We start from the raw sequence: 17,182 nt of genomic DNA, 5'->3' as shown, positions 1-17,182 counted from the left end.
TCTATAAGAAAATTTATCCCCCCCCCCCCGTGTTCTATTTTCATCTTCAACTGATAAACCATTACTATTATTCATTCTAAATAAGACTGCATTTGCGTGCATTGACCTCCGAATAATTTTGGACTTTGATTGATATTATCAAGGACTTATGAAAATGGTATCATAAGATTCAATTGCAGCAGACAGTGACTGAGGCAAGTGAACAGACAAAAAGCAATAGGCCTACACGATTACCGAGTTTACAGGGCAGATAACCTATGAAGACAATATTTAATCACTCAAAAAAGTCACATTTTTATTGTGTAAATAGCATTAACATTTCTTTACAAGGTAAACATATCATCATTATCTAAAAAAAGACGGTGTTTTATTTTGAAACCATACAAGGTGCTCACATATTCATATAGTACTGTCCAAGGGAGCTATGACGAAGTCTCAGCGTAATTCTACCATGCCGAAACCATCTGTAGTTCACACTGCTTACCTGAGTAATATGCAAGTCACTTTCTTGCAAGTACAAGTGTCTCACGTCCTTTGTTGAAAGGCCAAGTCAAGTCCCAAATCATTTGGGCATTTAACAAGGCAAGTCTCAAGTCAGCAAAACAGCGACCCGATTCACGACTCGAGTCTGATACTCTTACCACGTAAAACTAATTTTTATGACAAGGTGAACAGATAACAAGGCCTGCGAAAGATAAGTCATAATAGATAAACCCTATCTATTTCGAAATGTGCTTTTCTGTTAAATATGTGTCATTTGCCTCTAACTCGAAAGCTGGGCAGCGCTGAAGGAAAGGGCATTGGCGACCGTCCCTACTCCGTGCGATTTTTCAAGTAGTGAAAATTGAGACGAAAAAATGGAATGGAAAGAGCGGGGTGAACTATACATTCCCACTGTAAATAAACTGAGAAAAATATCTTGTCTGCCCCTCTCCCTTCCCCAAAATATTCTGGCACCATCCCTGGATGCATACCTTCACGAATTTACCAATTCATCCTTTCTCTAAATGCTCATCCTGATCCTTCAAAGTTCTTATATTTAAATGTATTTCGTATGAAGTTTAACAATTCGACACCAAGCAGATATATAATATTGATGTCTCGTTATATTAGTGTCTCGTTCTATTGACGTCTCTCTATTTTAGTAGTAGGGTCAATGTTAACTATGTTAAGTACCAATATCCTTGAGTAATTTGAAAAAAAAATGCATGCAACGGATCATGCAAGTAGCAGCGATCTGTATTACTGTTGGGTTCTATACAGTTAACATCTGGTACTAGCTTGACTCAAATCCTCCACAAATGGGTCACCATTGCATTCCACAACTGGTAGCAATTGTTGACTAGAATCCGAACGGTATAATATTCCTGCCCGCCAGACAGAACTGCCAAGATCTTACGCGTCTTGGCACATCATCCTCCATCGTGTCTTTCCTCCACCGGCACACGCTCATAGTTCAAGCCAGTCAAGAGTAAACCAACCATTCTTTCATTCAATCTGACAGAGAGAGAGAGAATGGAGTTAGCCTGATTATGAACTGGGGCTAATAAAGTATTGCTAACGCTGGAAACCATGCATTCCGGTAATGAAATTCGGTACGTTCCAGCCGGAGTTTCCTTTGTCGTAACCATTGATGTTGCTCGTAAACCAATACGACAAGAATTGCTTAATCTTACCAGCGGTCATGTCAATGTCCTGTACTACTACAAGTGAAATGAACTTCTTGTGAGACCGTGGTTCTCCGACAAAAGGCTCTTTAAAGTGGTGGATTCTACTCCGTTCATTTTCTTCCCTGACCCAAATTTTCTTTCAACCCTAAGCATGCTGAACTGTACATAACCTTAAACATTATTTGAAAATAGTGATAGACGTTCCCAACGAAATAAGCCAAAGTTTCACGTATAGGCCCCTACTCCATTATCAATCTCATTTCTATTAAGAAAAGTGATTACACGTGTCAACACCGAGCATTGCATTAAGCGTGTGTTGACGATGGTGTTCCACACTCACGATTTTCTTGTGTTTACTTTGAAATTTCAAATGTCTTGATTTTCGGTCCGAGGGCATTCATAATTATGGTGTGACTCCCGATGAACCATTAAAACCCAGTTTTACATACCATTCAAAATGCAAGACTTCTTAAAGATAATCTATAATATATACACAGATAACAAATAACAAATTATGAAGTTTCATAGCTTATCTGCCATCCTGATGGTATACGACCATGATTCAATAAACGCAGTTTTATAAAAATAATGTTTGGTCACATCAAATTGCTAAAACACTTCAACACTTTAACATGTTTAATACATTAAACTTAACTTGGATAGAATTTTCCGCGTTACGGTTGCGTTTCTCCTTTTAATCAAACCAACTTAATGATATTTTAATACCCGAATGCACAGATTACCAACGTATTAGCAGACGTGTGATTTCTTTCTTCCTTTTCTCTTACAGAATTACCGGACGAGGCGTCAATCATACGACACTGGGGGAGCAGTTTGTGTGACCTATAACCTGGATTTTTTTGCTTCCAACCTGATTCGCCTTTCACCTCCTGATCACTCTCACAAAACTTAAAGAAGATGGAATGACACACCTGGTTGATAGAACAACATGTTTTCATGTGATTTTTTTTCACCTTCAAGTACAATATCACTTTGACGTTATGATAGACTCGGTTGAACAAGGCGATAATATTATCATCAACATTACACTGAATTATCGTTTAATGGCCGATTCAAATGTTTATTTGATTTGATTGACTTATTTCCCTTTCCCATTTGTACATAATAAGATGAACGTAACATAATCAAATACAAGTCATGTATATAACAAAACACAACAAAGTCATAGATTCAAGAGATCTATCAATTCGAATCTGTTCGAAATTACCAGTGCAGAGACGTGTTTATTCAATTTAAAATCATCATAAATTACCAGTATGACTGAACCATAGAGAGAGCCATACAAGGAAACAAGGAAAGACACTGCAAAGACCATGTCTAGCAGTGGCGTAATCTTATCTTATTTTGCGACTGATTCTTACGTATCGCACCTCATATTTTACCCCTTTTCCTTCATTTACCCTATTTCTTTTTATAATCTCGGGCAGGAAACTCTGGGAGGGGCAGTCCTCTCCCTTATTTGTACGCTAATCATGCTAATAGAGTGTTGTTTACAAATTAAAATAATCAAATAAATTAAACACAGAATTAATATTTAAGGTCAGTCTCCTTTATTTTTTAGTTTGTTCATATCATCTCTAGATTTATGACCCATTGTCATAGCTGAACATTTTTTATTTCCTCTTAATACTTTCGTCGTAACCCTGCTAAAACACAACATAACTCATTCCATGGGAAATGAGACGAACACAGGGTCAACAGCGACCAGATGTGTTATCTGATAAATGCTGATGGAGACTGGAAGATACAAAGTTATGAAGAAAAAAAATATTCATTTTTTAAATATCATTTTCAGGATATTCGTGGTTCTAGGCTTTCTAGCAGATCGTCATCATTTGTGTAAGTTTTTTTCAATTTGTGCCATTATTCTTACTACAACAGTTTGTGATCCTCGAGACATTACTGATAACTGGGATAATTACTGTTAACTTTAATGAAATAATATACGGGTGTATCAAAATGTCTCACCCTAGTTCAACAATTTGACTTATTCATTGTTCTCTTTTTTTCTAGCCATTAAACAAAAGTTAACATTTTCATCCTCCAAAAGCACTGAATATGTTTTCGGTATCATTTTTATGAACATCCTGTATATAAGAATCAAATACAGCTCTCTTATAAAGAATATCACTATAACAATATACTGTAAATAAAGGGGCTTTAATAGGAGGTAATAATAATTTGTGAACAAATTTTCGGCATTACCCCTATGTGAAGATCGCATGCTCGATCTGTAATGAATATCATTAAGTCAGAAAAAAAATTGGAACAATATACTGGGAGAACAATGCGACCTTAAGTCTGTGACTCATCGGTACATTTTGGTTTTATCACAATATTGTCATATCAGCCCGTGAAATATGAAATAATAATCACATGGAAGTTGCGCAGTCACCTAATAATCGTTATCATTCGAAAGGGATGTGACGTCAGTAATTTCCTGATATTGTTATAGTATTTAATTTTTCGACCCTTACTTTGTTCAATTTTAAGCATTCTTGTGGATGACGGTAATCTAAATTCCCAGAAACAGGGGAAGTATACGACAATGTGGTCAGAAGAATGTCACATTCAGACCTGCGGATATACGGATTTACACAAAAAGAAAACAAAACACAAAAATGATCCCATAATCATAATGTCTAGATATAAAGGTTAGTCTGTATTCGACAGTTTCCCCTTTAAGACAAACCAACTGCGTCAAACACAATCAAGGGCACAATGTGCTTAAATTGACCGTAATCATTTAAAATGTACAAAAAACATTAAAACACACACACACATTGGCACAATTTGAAGGGGGAATAATGACTGAAATAAACTTGGCACAATTTTCAGTATTTACAATAATTGGTAGAATACTAGAATTCTCGTAAAAAAAATAATGATCAACTTGAAAATTTGACTCAATTAACGGATTCCAACTTGCCTTGTCATAATATTGATTCATGTTAAGATTGTATTATTTGTACGAGAATTTGAGTTAATTCACTGAAAATGTTGTTGTCCGTGCAAGAGTGATCGTCCAATATTATGTAATTTCTAAAATAATATTGCTAATGAACATAGGGCCTATATCCTAGTCATCTGGCGGTCTTGCCCAGGGGCGACACCTGGGTAACAAAAATGTGTATCTGCCTTGCAGTTCAGATGTGATCAGGCGGGGGGGGGGGGGGATAGCCATTGACACTGTTGTAATCTTAGACATTTGTACGTGAGAAGTTCTACTATTTTTGCCCGATCCCTCGTTAAATTTCGGAAAGAATTCGATTTAGTTTCGTGTACTGAAACGCTCTGTGAAAGTGTAAAAAATGAAAAAGAATACCGAGGAATGGAGAAGAGGTAGGTGGGGGTAAATGTTTGCAAGTTGAAAGGTTAATCGAAGATCAACTTTAGGTTTGCCAGTGGCTAAACAATTACCAAGTTCACCCCTCACAGTTCTAGACGTTTGACCCCTTTTAAACGTGGAGGCACGACCACAGTCATTGAGAATTGACGATTAGATTTTTATTTCATTTTCATGAATTTCTTCTCCTCTGAAACAATAATTAGAACAGATATTCAACTTATACAGCGACGGAGAACAAATATCAATAAAATCAATAGGAGTGGTCTCATTACAAAATTAAAAACTAAAGTTTATAAAATGATAAAGTATATAACACTATAAAGAACTTCTGACTTTATGTTATTTTGATAAACCTCAGTGCATTGACCAGACCAAAACCAGCGCTACTCGAAAATTTAACAGACATCTCAATCGAGCCTCACACATTTTAGTATCTTTCACGACAGATGCACGAGTAATTATCAAAACCAACCTCAAATCCTTAAACTTGCAAGAGGCATTGCACTGCCACTTCAGTCAACTTTCAGAAGAGAACCGAGTCAGGGATAATAGTGATCTTTGGCCTCTTACCCACGTTGTACTTACGAAAATTCCCTCGCTCCAGATTTCATATTTGCAGATTTTAAGAGAAGAAAACGTCTTAAGCAAACATGTCACCCCGATGCATGTCAGTAACCCTCCGGAGCATGCAAGCATTTTTACCGTTCAATCATGTCCCGATCACAACTATTCCTAACCGAGCAACCGTTGACTACTGGTATGGTATTCGATCTGCTGCCGATCAAGTATCGGCCAGTTTTAATGTTACTCAGGAATCCACACAGTATGCTGTATTGGCCTGTGCTATTTAGGTAATACTATATTGATTGACATAAATTGATGCAAATTGACAACTGCGACGCTAATGACTTCCCAATAATATTCTTTATGTTCTTGTCATTTTACCGTATAGGTTCACCCAACGTTTATAATCTCAAATCAAAAAGAGGATCTGGCGCAAACTTCACATGGATTGTGTGACTAATTGCAAGAAAAAGGTTATTTTTACAAAATGTAGGGTGGAGAGTGCCAGCTCTACCCAAATGGTCTCATTTATTGAACTTAGAATTTAGTATTGCTTGCCAAGATAAAAAATACCGATTTTTTACCAACTCCTGCACTAGTCCTTTAAAGGACAAGGAGATCCTTCTGAGACATCATCTCAAGACCTGTTTTGATGACGTCATACAAATGGGAAACAGCACGGAACCTTGACCTTGAGTTGCACAAGCGTGGATGGTCATCGACGGCTGAGAATTGATTATTAACGAATTAATAGCTCCGTGATCCTCATTCCCTGCCACTGGCCATGCTGGCCATGCTGGCCTTGAGGTCTCCCTCTGCATCTATATACATGTATATGGGCTCTCACACTTGTGTGCCAACGAGCGTATAGGCCGTTTTCCTGATCGCCTTTCTCGACAGTTCTTCAAGTAAAGAAATTAAATTGTCTATATTTCGTGTTCATTGATTAACAAAAGTTGCATGCTTTGGCCACATCAAGAAATTCGAATAGGCCTAAAGGAGACAGACTGGCCATACGAACAGCACATCGTCTTGGGTTGCTTCAAATGTTCAGGGCTCTGTACACGATCAATATTGGTAATGTACTAAAAATGTATATTCGATTGCAAAATGTCCAGCATATCTACAGCCCAATTGTGACTGTTCCTTCACCATCTTAGTGGTCAACATCTAGGATTACAATGCAGAGAAATATTTGGATCATGCGGTCCGATGAAACATGGAATTGCACTCACTGTTTGACAATTGTGGGTGGCATAGAATAATACCTCTTATTGAAATCATGCCTTAAAGTATTGTGCGCTGTCGTTTGTGATAAAATAATTGACTCTTTTGCAAAAAAAGACTGTAAGATGGGTATTCTTGGACAGTTTGAGGAGAATCCCTTCAATCCCCCCTCCCACAAAATTTGTATGTCCTTTTTATTATTTACTTCTGGAATATTTTTGTCTCTCCTACTTGGTTCACCATCATTCATACTTGCCAAATAATACACCATGCCATATCAATGTACTTCTCCTCTTCCATCGCATTCATCAGTGGAATCCAACGCTGTCACGTGATGAGAGAAGGCCAGACGACAGCCACGTTCATGTGCAGACGCACCATGTTTGTAGGCTCTTTTCGTTTCGTTTCGATGCGAATCTCCATCTACATGTCATCATTCTTAAAGCTACTTTCACTCAGGGATTACTCCCTGTTCCACCCACCTCACCTGCAACTGTTGTAGTAATACCCCGACTTGCCATGTATCATGTATACATTGCCCCAGTTACACAATGAACTCCATATCCACATTACACAATGTATAGTGACATATGGACGTGAATTTTGACTGACTTTATGGTACATGACTTTAGATTTTTCAATAGGGATAATTTTCATGACGTGCCCAGTGGGGCATCGTGGTCTAGTGGTTACGACTCTCGTCTTTCAAGCAGAGGGAGTGGGTTCGAATCCTAGCCATGGCGCGTTTTCCTTCAGCAAGAAATTTACCTACATTGTTCTGCACTCGACCCAGGTGAGGTGAATGGGTACCCGGTAGGATTTATCCCTTGAATGCGTTAGCGCCTGTATGGCGGTTCAGCTACAGCCGGGGTAATGGTAGCTGTGCTATACAAATAGAACATAATTATTATTCATACCGAAATCACGGCCACACTTGAATGATGCAACATCAACGAAAATTCATTTACCAACAATCACCAAGACGATAATGACACAATTTCCAATGTTCGTTTAAAAACAGTAAAATAAAATGATATTACTAGAGCTGGATCAATATTATAAGCTTAAAATCAGTACAAGAGCATGGAAAGTTGAATGTTTCGATACGAGCTGGAGACTTCATCAGTCTATATATAACTTCATGATTGAAACCTTCGCGTGAAGTTCTTACATGAATGATTAACGGTCCTGCAAAATATAGAGGCCATATACTTTTACATCATTCCCCAAAACAAATTCATATAACATTTTAAATATTAATGGTGTTGCAAACAGTATAACAACTCTGTAAATACTGGCGGATCCATGGGGGAGGGCACAGCCGGCCCGTTCCCCGCCCTTTTTTGAGAGGCACAATTAAAATTTGTAATAATGTAAAAATGCCATTAAAACATGTGCCCCAACCCTTTTTAAAGTGAAGACCCCCCCCCCCCCTTTTTTTGCTTTTTCATTTTTTTTTTTGGTGAACGAAATACGATCCAAACCCTTTTTTTGTCTTTTTTCTGTCTTGTCAAAATTTTCCTCAACAAAATGTGCCCCCTTTCCTTAAAACATGGATCCGTCCCTGTCTGTTAAGTCTCTTGACTCCCTACTTTAACATGAAAGTGCACAAGTTCCAGAGATTTATAATGCCTATTAAAAAGCATAGCTCTTTATCAAACCATGTCTGTCGCCCTTACTTCACCCCCCCTTCCCGAATCTATTTTTCTCTTTTTTGCTCCCTCCTTCCTCTTCTTCACCTCTGTTTCTCTCCGAATAATCGTAGACCCAATCAAAACTCCAGACACAAAGACAGGGTAAGGACCGACATCATCCAATGAAAAATAATAAAAAATATAATCATTTCCCCATGGATTGACTAGACCAATTAGAGAACCGCATGCTTGATTAAGATGTCATTAGTTTTACGGTGATGTCAAAACACCGTGGTACGTGGATGGTAGATTGGCCTCAAAGACTGAATGAGTTCCCCTTTCTCTGGGTGCATGTGCGGTTACCCAATATACAACAAAGGAACATAAGATGTGAAATTGGACAGAGTGATAGAAAGGTATAGTGTGCTCTGCATGGCGTTTTTAGAATCTGTGCATTTTTATTACAAACAGAAACCAAGATTTGCTTAATTGTTATTTAAGGGATGGTCCAGGTTGGAAATATTTATATCTCAATAAATAAGGTAAAAATTCACAAGACAAAATGCTGAAAATTTGATCAAAATCGGATGACAAATAACAAAGTTATTGAATTTTAAAGATTAGCATTATTCTGATGAAACAGTTCTAGGCATGTCTTTATGAATATTCAATAGGCGGGCTGAAGATGTCATATCCCCAATTGTTCTTTTGTATCTTATTATATGAAATTAGGTTTATTCAAACATTTTCTACCAAGAAATAAAACAATTGGATTTACAAATGATTAAGTGCATTAGTCATTTATTGTCGCAAGTTATTTCATTATAATGGAGAAACATCATTTACACGTGTATGATAGAATGAAACATTTATGATTTTATGTAATAACATAAGAGAAGGGAAAGTGGGGATGTGACATCATCAGCTCACCTAACTAATTAATGGATATTCATGACGATGTGCATATATAATTGTTTACACAAAATATTGAGTTAAGCTTAAAAATTCAATAACTTAATTTGTTATCCGATTTTGATGAAATTTTCAGCATTTTGCTCTGTGAATTTTACTCTATTTATTCAGATATAAATATTTTCAGCCCGGACAATCCCTTAAACTGAATTAGATTAAGATAAATCTTTCCATATTGGAGCGCAGATCATTTCTATTGCTTTGTTTTGAATATTTACATTTTATAAAGAGGGGCAAAAGCGAAGGCATATTTGATCCAATACTTATGATTACCAAAAATAATTGTGAGGCGAGGTTGTAACTAATTTATTTCCAATATAATAGCATAGCATTTTTGAAAGTAAATGGAATCACAGAACATAAAAGAAACAAATTTCATTGTATAAAATGAAGAGGAAAACTCATCTGCTGGAATGACAGAGGAGAGGAGTGTGGTAAGGAGGTAAAGGAAAGAGAACATAGATATTTCTTTACATGTACGATGTAACGGATAGAATGGAAACGTTTTATATATTTTGGGAAAAAAGGAGACTATTCACTGGGAATAGTGTAAATCCTGGTAAATGGGAAATATGATAAAGGACTGTTGACAGTCTACACACATACAGTATATTTATTTTTGAATCCGTATAGAACTCTTCCTTTTCAATTATAAATCTAAGGTTTGTGTGTGTTTTTTTTAGTTTGTACACAAAGTCTTCACCGTCATTATGTTATTTATTCGAGATAAACCTTTTTATGAGACAGACGAGACTTCAGATTATCACCCAACCTGAGATTTATCGTTATCTTCTTAACTTCGATCTCTTTCAATAGGCAGGATTTTCCCTCTCTTCTATTTGACACATGTGATTGGGAAACGGTAGCGCTAAATAAAACACTGTAATAACTTCATGCACGGGCGACGATGCAGGGCGCGAGGGGTCCCCACCCCCTCAAATTTCGAATAACAGCATGCAGATTTTAGGGAGAGAGTGGTCTCGTTTCTCTCTCCAAGAGGTCCACAATCTCACGAAATCCCCCCGCATGGATCATGACTTGTGAATAGATTAATAAAAGAGCAATGTATTTTCCAAAGAGAAAGAAAGAAATTGCGGAGAATAATAGCAAGTTCAATCTCTTCAGAGTCTCAAATTTTAGACATGGTATCGACTCAGAAACAGTCTCACTCCTCTAAGAGGGATTATGTAACATAATATGTTTAAGAAAAACAAATACGATGATAAATGACAGAATTTGAGTTTTGACATACTATTAAGACAATTATTGATATCATTTTTTACCCTATTCCCTTCCCTTTCTGTCTTTTTTTTCTCTTTCTTTCTCTTTTTCCTTAGTCGTGAATCATATAGGCCCTAGGTGGAACACGCCCCAACGGCCCCTCCCATTTTTTTACGTCAGTGAAGCAAACAATCAAAAAGACATACTAAACTCGACGCCAATCAGAGTGAATATAACTTGCCTTTCTTGATTAAAAAAATGCAAATCGTCTTTTGCAACAATCGTCATTTTTACTAGAAATAAGAATCGACCACTTGAGATTGATATATTCCTGCTTATATCTTCAAGTTAACCACATCAGTATAGGCCTACTTGTATTTCATAGGGGATACCAGTTCTAGAAGCATCCATTGAGACATCGGTGCCATTATAGCAAATTGCCTTAAAACTCACCGACAAAATAGCTCATAGCATGCAGGGATATTTCAATATCATGATCATGATCTTACTATGCACTCCTTTCTGCTCAAAATGTTTAGCACTTGGGCCAAGTTTCCATCGATAGAGGTCGAGAGCAACAGATCGTCGTCATCATCGCCGTCGCCGTCAATGATCAACATCACCACCGAATTCAGAAACCATCAAAAAATCACAACCACCTAGGTACCACTCTCAAAGTTTATCAGTAAACTTCACTACTATCTGCTCAACGTGCGAAGTAAATGTAATATCGAGGGGGAGGGGGGTTAACACCTGGGGAGCGTTTCATTTTATCCGACAAGTCCCATTTTATCCGACAGTTACCATAGTAACAGTACCTCTCAGCCAATCAACATCGGAGAAAGATGTCAGATCTGACAACTTGTCGGATGAAAATGTTGATGAAACACTCCCCTGGGGCAATGCTGAAATCTTAAAACCCTCCAAACTTCTTCCACAAGTCATGAACCATATACCACCAAGGTCCAGTTACCCGCCCAAATCATGGGTCTAGGTCCACGGACATTTGCTCTTGTTCTTCGAGAGAGTGGATATCCAAGGGGTTTCCCCCTTTTTGCGCTCGGAAACGGAAATTGCCCCCATTAATCATCACCACCGGCACCCCTTAGCATTCACCCATCACCACGAAAACTTGCTCGATACCGCTGACCATCATGCCACTCATTAGCTAAACTTGGTCGATTGAAGTTATAGGCTATTTATCTACATCACCATCATCACACAACCGTTATCACCATCATCATCACCATCATCACACTACCACCATCCCATCCATCACCATAATTTTCACACCATCACCATCACACCTACATCGTCATCAGGGAAAAAAATACACGGGGGCTCGGGGCGATTTTGCCCCCGAAATGCCCTAAAGAGCCCTGGAAAACTAAAATGGAGCCCCTGAAATTCATATAGGGTCCAATGTAAACTTTAACACAAATTAGGATATTTGGGCTAGTGAGCTCGAAAATAGCCCCGGAAAATAAATTATTAATTTTTTCCCTGATCGTCATCATCATTCTTCCACCAACATCACAATCATCACCATCATTTTCACATTGTACATCATCACACAGGCATAAAAATTATCATCTACATCATCACCATCATCATCCCCATCATCTTCAATCACCACCACACGTGCTCCTTTGCCAGTATTAATGTTTTAATTTAATAAGAAGGACCCTATATTCTAATGAAGACAAAAATTTCAAGTGTCCCGAATATATCCCAAGGGGTTACATTGCATGATTGTAACTCTATTTGGTTACGACCAATTCACAACACAATACTTGTACATATCAAGAAATTTGCACACATTAAAAAGTAGATCAATGTGGACCTAAAAAATATATATAATTACAAGATTACAATTGTTAAAAAAAAAAACTATACATAAAGAAGCACTCAGAGATCAGAACCCCTTTTTTCTGTTGTAAAATAAAGCTTTGACTTACTGCTGTTCGAATCAAGATCCAGTCCTTGGCATCGTATAATTCCAAGGCCTTCTCGGCGACCTTATCGGCTAATGCATTGTAGTCCATCTCTGAGGATTGCAATATCTCCATCCCGTCACCCGATGGGGCCGCCGAGATACCACTTCCACCAGTCTTGTCTCCCGAAGTGCGAGGCAGCGAATGCGGATTATGATTTGAATGCTGGCCGGAGGAAGACTCGTCTGTCTGGTCCGTACCGCGCCGCTGGTGGTGCACTATACCAGCCGTAGCAGCGCACAGCCCCGTCAGCGCGCCAGCAGACATACGGGCGAGCATAATTTATGACGGTGAAAGAAAACGAGCGCGATTTTTAGGAAACCTAATATTTGGTTACAGCTAGGAGGTTGCAATAGTTGGTGCACAGTCCCAAGCAACCGATACAGATAAAACGTTCCCCTTTGACTTGTATGAATATGTCCTCTTCACGCGAACAAAAACACATGTGCTCTACTGTTCAATCAAAGCATGCACAAAAAGAAAGTCGTTTCTATTCAATCACAGCGTGTCCAGCACAAAGGGGAGTCAATAGCTAAACTGACCGTTAGTGAAAGCCTTCACACCTCTCTCGCACGGCCAGCAAAGATAACCACTGGCTCATATCCCATTCCCCGATTCAATCTCATCCCGTTCGACACCCCTGGATAACTGGATAAGAGCCATGACAAGAGGCACAGTATTTCCAGACGATTTACAAACGGAAGCTAATCGAGTTATCCGTTTCCATGGAAATGAAGGTCCTTGGGGACAAATGTCACATATTTTGGCGAGCCCACGGTCAACCGAGGACTCGGTCTCTATTGTTTTGACGGCTGTCAAATTTCTTCCCGTGACCTCGCGCCTGGGAAATATAGTTCAGGGGATAATTGGGTGCTGGCTTCGCGGTTTGTTTAGACCATGAAATACCTCTGTGTTTGGCCCAAACTTGATTTATGACCCAGAAGTTTGAAGATAGACGTTAATTGATTGATGAAGAAGAAGAAGAAGAAGATATAATAGAAGAGATGATGATGATAATAATGGAAAAGAAGAAGAGGTAGAAAAGTTAGAATAGAAAAAGGAAATTGAATAAAATTATGGGGATAGCTAAATCTAAATATTCATGTCAGAATGTCCAAATAAAAATTCTCCTCGCGCTTGGGGAACACATATTTATGTCATGTCCATGCGGATAGGGCCTATACATCCCCATTGAAATATCTAGTTTTAAAATCAGCATACAGACAATATTTAGATCGCGCTCCACATTTCATAATGTTGTTTAGAGAGATAGGCACCCTCTTTATGATTTCATAAAATACTGGTACATTTTATTGATCTCTGACCAAAGATCACCTAACCTCAATTCTTTCATTTCTCTGCCATGTCTTACAGATTCCTCCATTTACCGTCACACTCAACATTTTATCCGAGCGAGGAAGAATATGGTGAAAAATACATTTCGATCTGCAACTGATCCTCCTAAAATACATTAATAAATGACATTTTAATATCTTGTATTTTGTTATCTTCATATAGCTTCAAGCCTAGCCATAACCTTATGCCATGTATGTTATACAGGGCCCTCAAGGAGATCAGTATATGCCTACAATAAGTGATAAAAGAGGTTATGTGGCTACATTGGGTAATTAATAATGGTGATAATAATTAAGCCTATGTTATTTTTATTATTTTCATTATCATCATTATTACATTTATCAACAAGTCAAGTTTTGATTAAAAAAACAAAAAACATTACACCGTGCTTTCAGGAATATTCCTTGAGATCTTCGGGATTTCTGTATTGTTATCATTATCATCATTATTATAGATATTATCATTATTGTTACTTTTATTACTACTATTATAATCAACAACATCATTATCATTGTTGTTGTTATTTTAATGACGTGTTTATCAAGTCTCCTGACCTTGAAAACGGTGGTCGTGGGTCCATTTATTACGCTGCACTCAAACCAGGTAAGGTGAATGAGTACTTGGCAGGAAATTATTCCTTGAAATACTTCCGGAGGGTAAAAAGCTGCATGCAGGGGCAAATCCGAGGACCTGGGAGGTAGAACCGCCTGGTTATTATTATGATGCATTATTATCATGAATTTTCAAAAGTTCATGAATTCTCAAAATATATTATTGATTATGGTTAAAGAATTTTTCTCCCCAATTCTTTATAATATGGTAATCTCATTTCATACAACCATTTCGATTTATTTCTAAAAAGTATACCTTCTAAATAGAAACTTAACACACGGCATAATTATCTCGAGTGGAAAGTATACCAAAATCCACTGAAAGTGTGTACGGAATCGGACGTGCGTGGCGCAATGCTATATTGCAGGTACGATTACATTGATTCGAGTGTAGGCATGAAATGCGGGCAAAGATTGAATAGGCCTGTAACAAAGGCCCGGTCACAACGCTAGAACTTTGATGAAGTCTTCCTGGAGCGGTGAAAAAAAAATCATCGCCGCACGCTACCGTTCACCACCATTTAAAAGAAGTTGGCCGCCGTTAAGGCAACGCTGTATACGCTCGGCTACCGCTGATGGTCCCTCTTACTGCTCCGAAAGTTTGGAGCTGCACAAAATCTTGCGAGCGGTGAGGAGCGGGCAAGTTTCCGCTCCGGCAAAGTTCACCACTGCTGTATCAACGCTCAGTCAAAGTTCGTGGACGCTTGGCCAACGCAGAAATCTTGAACTCTACCACCGCTGCGTATAACCAGCTTTGCCCGGGCGGTGACTGAACGTTGCACAAACTTTGGTCGATCGGTTGTAAGCGTTTTACGTTCGGGCACTGGATTGCTGGAACGGTGTCGCGCGTTGATGCAACGATCCATTGCGGTGATGAACTTTGGTTTGGCGTTGGTATGGAGGTGTTGGAGCGGGACCAGATTTTTGCAATAAATACGGGGATAAATGGACCAGGAGCCCATTTGGAATCTATCAGAACTTCTATCAAATCGATCCGTTCAGCTCCGTGGTCAAAGTGGTATGCCGCTAAACCCCCGCTGAGCCAACGCCCGCATGCGCAGAACGCCGCTCTATCAACGCTCAAGTCACCGCTAAACCAACGCTCGCTACCGTTACACCAATAGCAATGCCGGCTCCAGTCTATTTCAAATCTGAATGATGCCACGTAACCTTGAGCATTTTCCCAAACTGGCAAATCCAATATACCCCCAAAAATAATATGGAAACTACCAATGGAAATAATGTACACACTTTGACAATGCCTGCATTGTAACCAGGAGTAAAATTATGTCTGAAAATTATTTTTTTTCTTGATTTTTATTCAAATTGGCCGCCATAGACATGATAGACTCCTATACTAGTACTCTATTATGTACAATATGAAAGGAGAAAAAAAATCACAAGAGTGGGTACTAAAATGCATGCAGTTGTGATCTATGAGTGAAGTACTGTTTAATATAACATTATTTCTAACGAAAATGTATAATTGGCCACCATATGGCCTATTAGTATAATTTTGACAGATTTGGCTTTGCTTTACTATAAAATGCATTGTAATTATGTTGTATTAAGAAAATGTGTGAAAAGATGGATTTTTACCGAAATATATCACATCTCGTGTCATTTTTGTGATAAATGCGGTTTTTCGAAATTCAAAATAGACACCATAGGCCCTTACGATTTTATCTACGATTGGGGACAGATAATTTTTCCCGAATTTTGTTTTGCTTGACCATTAAATGCTATTTTGCTACACAATCTTTACTTTCTTCTTCTGATATAATGATGCCAGTAGTTTGAGATTTAAAATGGCTGCAATAGACCCTAACTGTATCATGTACGATATGAATAAGGAAAATGAATTTTGATTGGTATACATTGTTGTTTTCCCCATTCAGTAATACAGGTAGGGGGCAAAACCCGCTAATATTGATTTTGAATTTCAAAATACAACACCTATAACACATTAGAAGTAATGTTTCCATACAGTATTTCTCACACGTCAGAATTACATATGCATTTTATGGTCAATCAGTGCTCCGAGCACTGCTTGACCATCCACTATAGTGACTATATAAAATGCACTCTATTATATAAGTGACTATACAGTTATTTTCCCCATTCGCATTGCACATTATACCGCAATGGCTTATAGCAACCAATTTAGATATCAAAATACAGTATTTATCATATATTATTATGTAGCAGGAGAAATGATATATAATTATAAGTCATGTTTTAAGACAGCATTTCGGTCATAGAACATTAATTTTCAAGTCAAGCAGAACTTATATCTTACAAAATTATTTGTTCCCATTCAACGTGTTTTCAATATAGTTATAGGTGACGTATGACACCCGTTTGGAATACAGCATTTATCATGCACGACATACATGACATAAGTCATGATATATATATCGTTAGTAATCACGTTTTCAGACAGTACTTCATCACAATTGCATATATTATTGTGATCACTCTTGTGAAAATTGTTTTTCCAATATTGAACAGTTATACGTATCAGATTATACAGGGGTCTAAAGGCAGCCATTTCCAATATAAA

At 37.9% G+C, this 17,182-nt stretch overlaps 1 protein-coding gene across 1 annotated transcript in view; it reads right to left on the bottom strand.

Annotated features, from left to right (window-relative positions):
• Positions 1-12,919, bottom strand: part of LOC121414951 (stAR-related lipid transfer protein 5-like) — a 58,410-nt gene extending 45,491 nt beyond the window's left edge. The window contains exon 1 of the mRNA XM_041607997.1: positions 12,617-12,919. Within this exon, the coding sequence (XP_041463931.1) occupies positions 12,617-12,919 (303 nt within the window). The remainder of the gene's footprint in view (positions 1-12,616) is intronic.
• Between the last annotated feature and the right edge of the window lie 4,263 nt (positions 12,920-17,182).

Source organism: Lytechinus variegatus, chromosome 5 (genome assembly GCF_018143015.1).
Source record: "Lytechinus variegatus isolate NC3 chromosome 5, Lvar_3.0, whole genome shotgun sequence".
In the NCBI taxonomy this organism is placed as follows: Eukaryota; Metazoa; Echinodermata; class Echinoidea; order Temnopleuroida; family Toxopneustidae; genus Lytechinus; species Lytechinus variegatus.
Note: the sequence above shows the minus strand (reverse complement) of the source record. Positions and strands in the feature narration are given on the sequence as shown.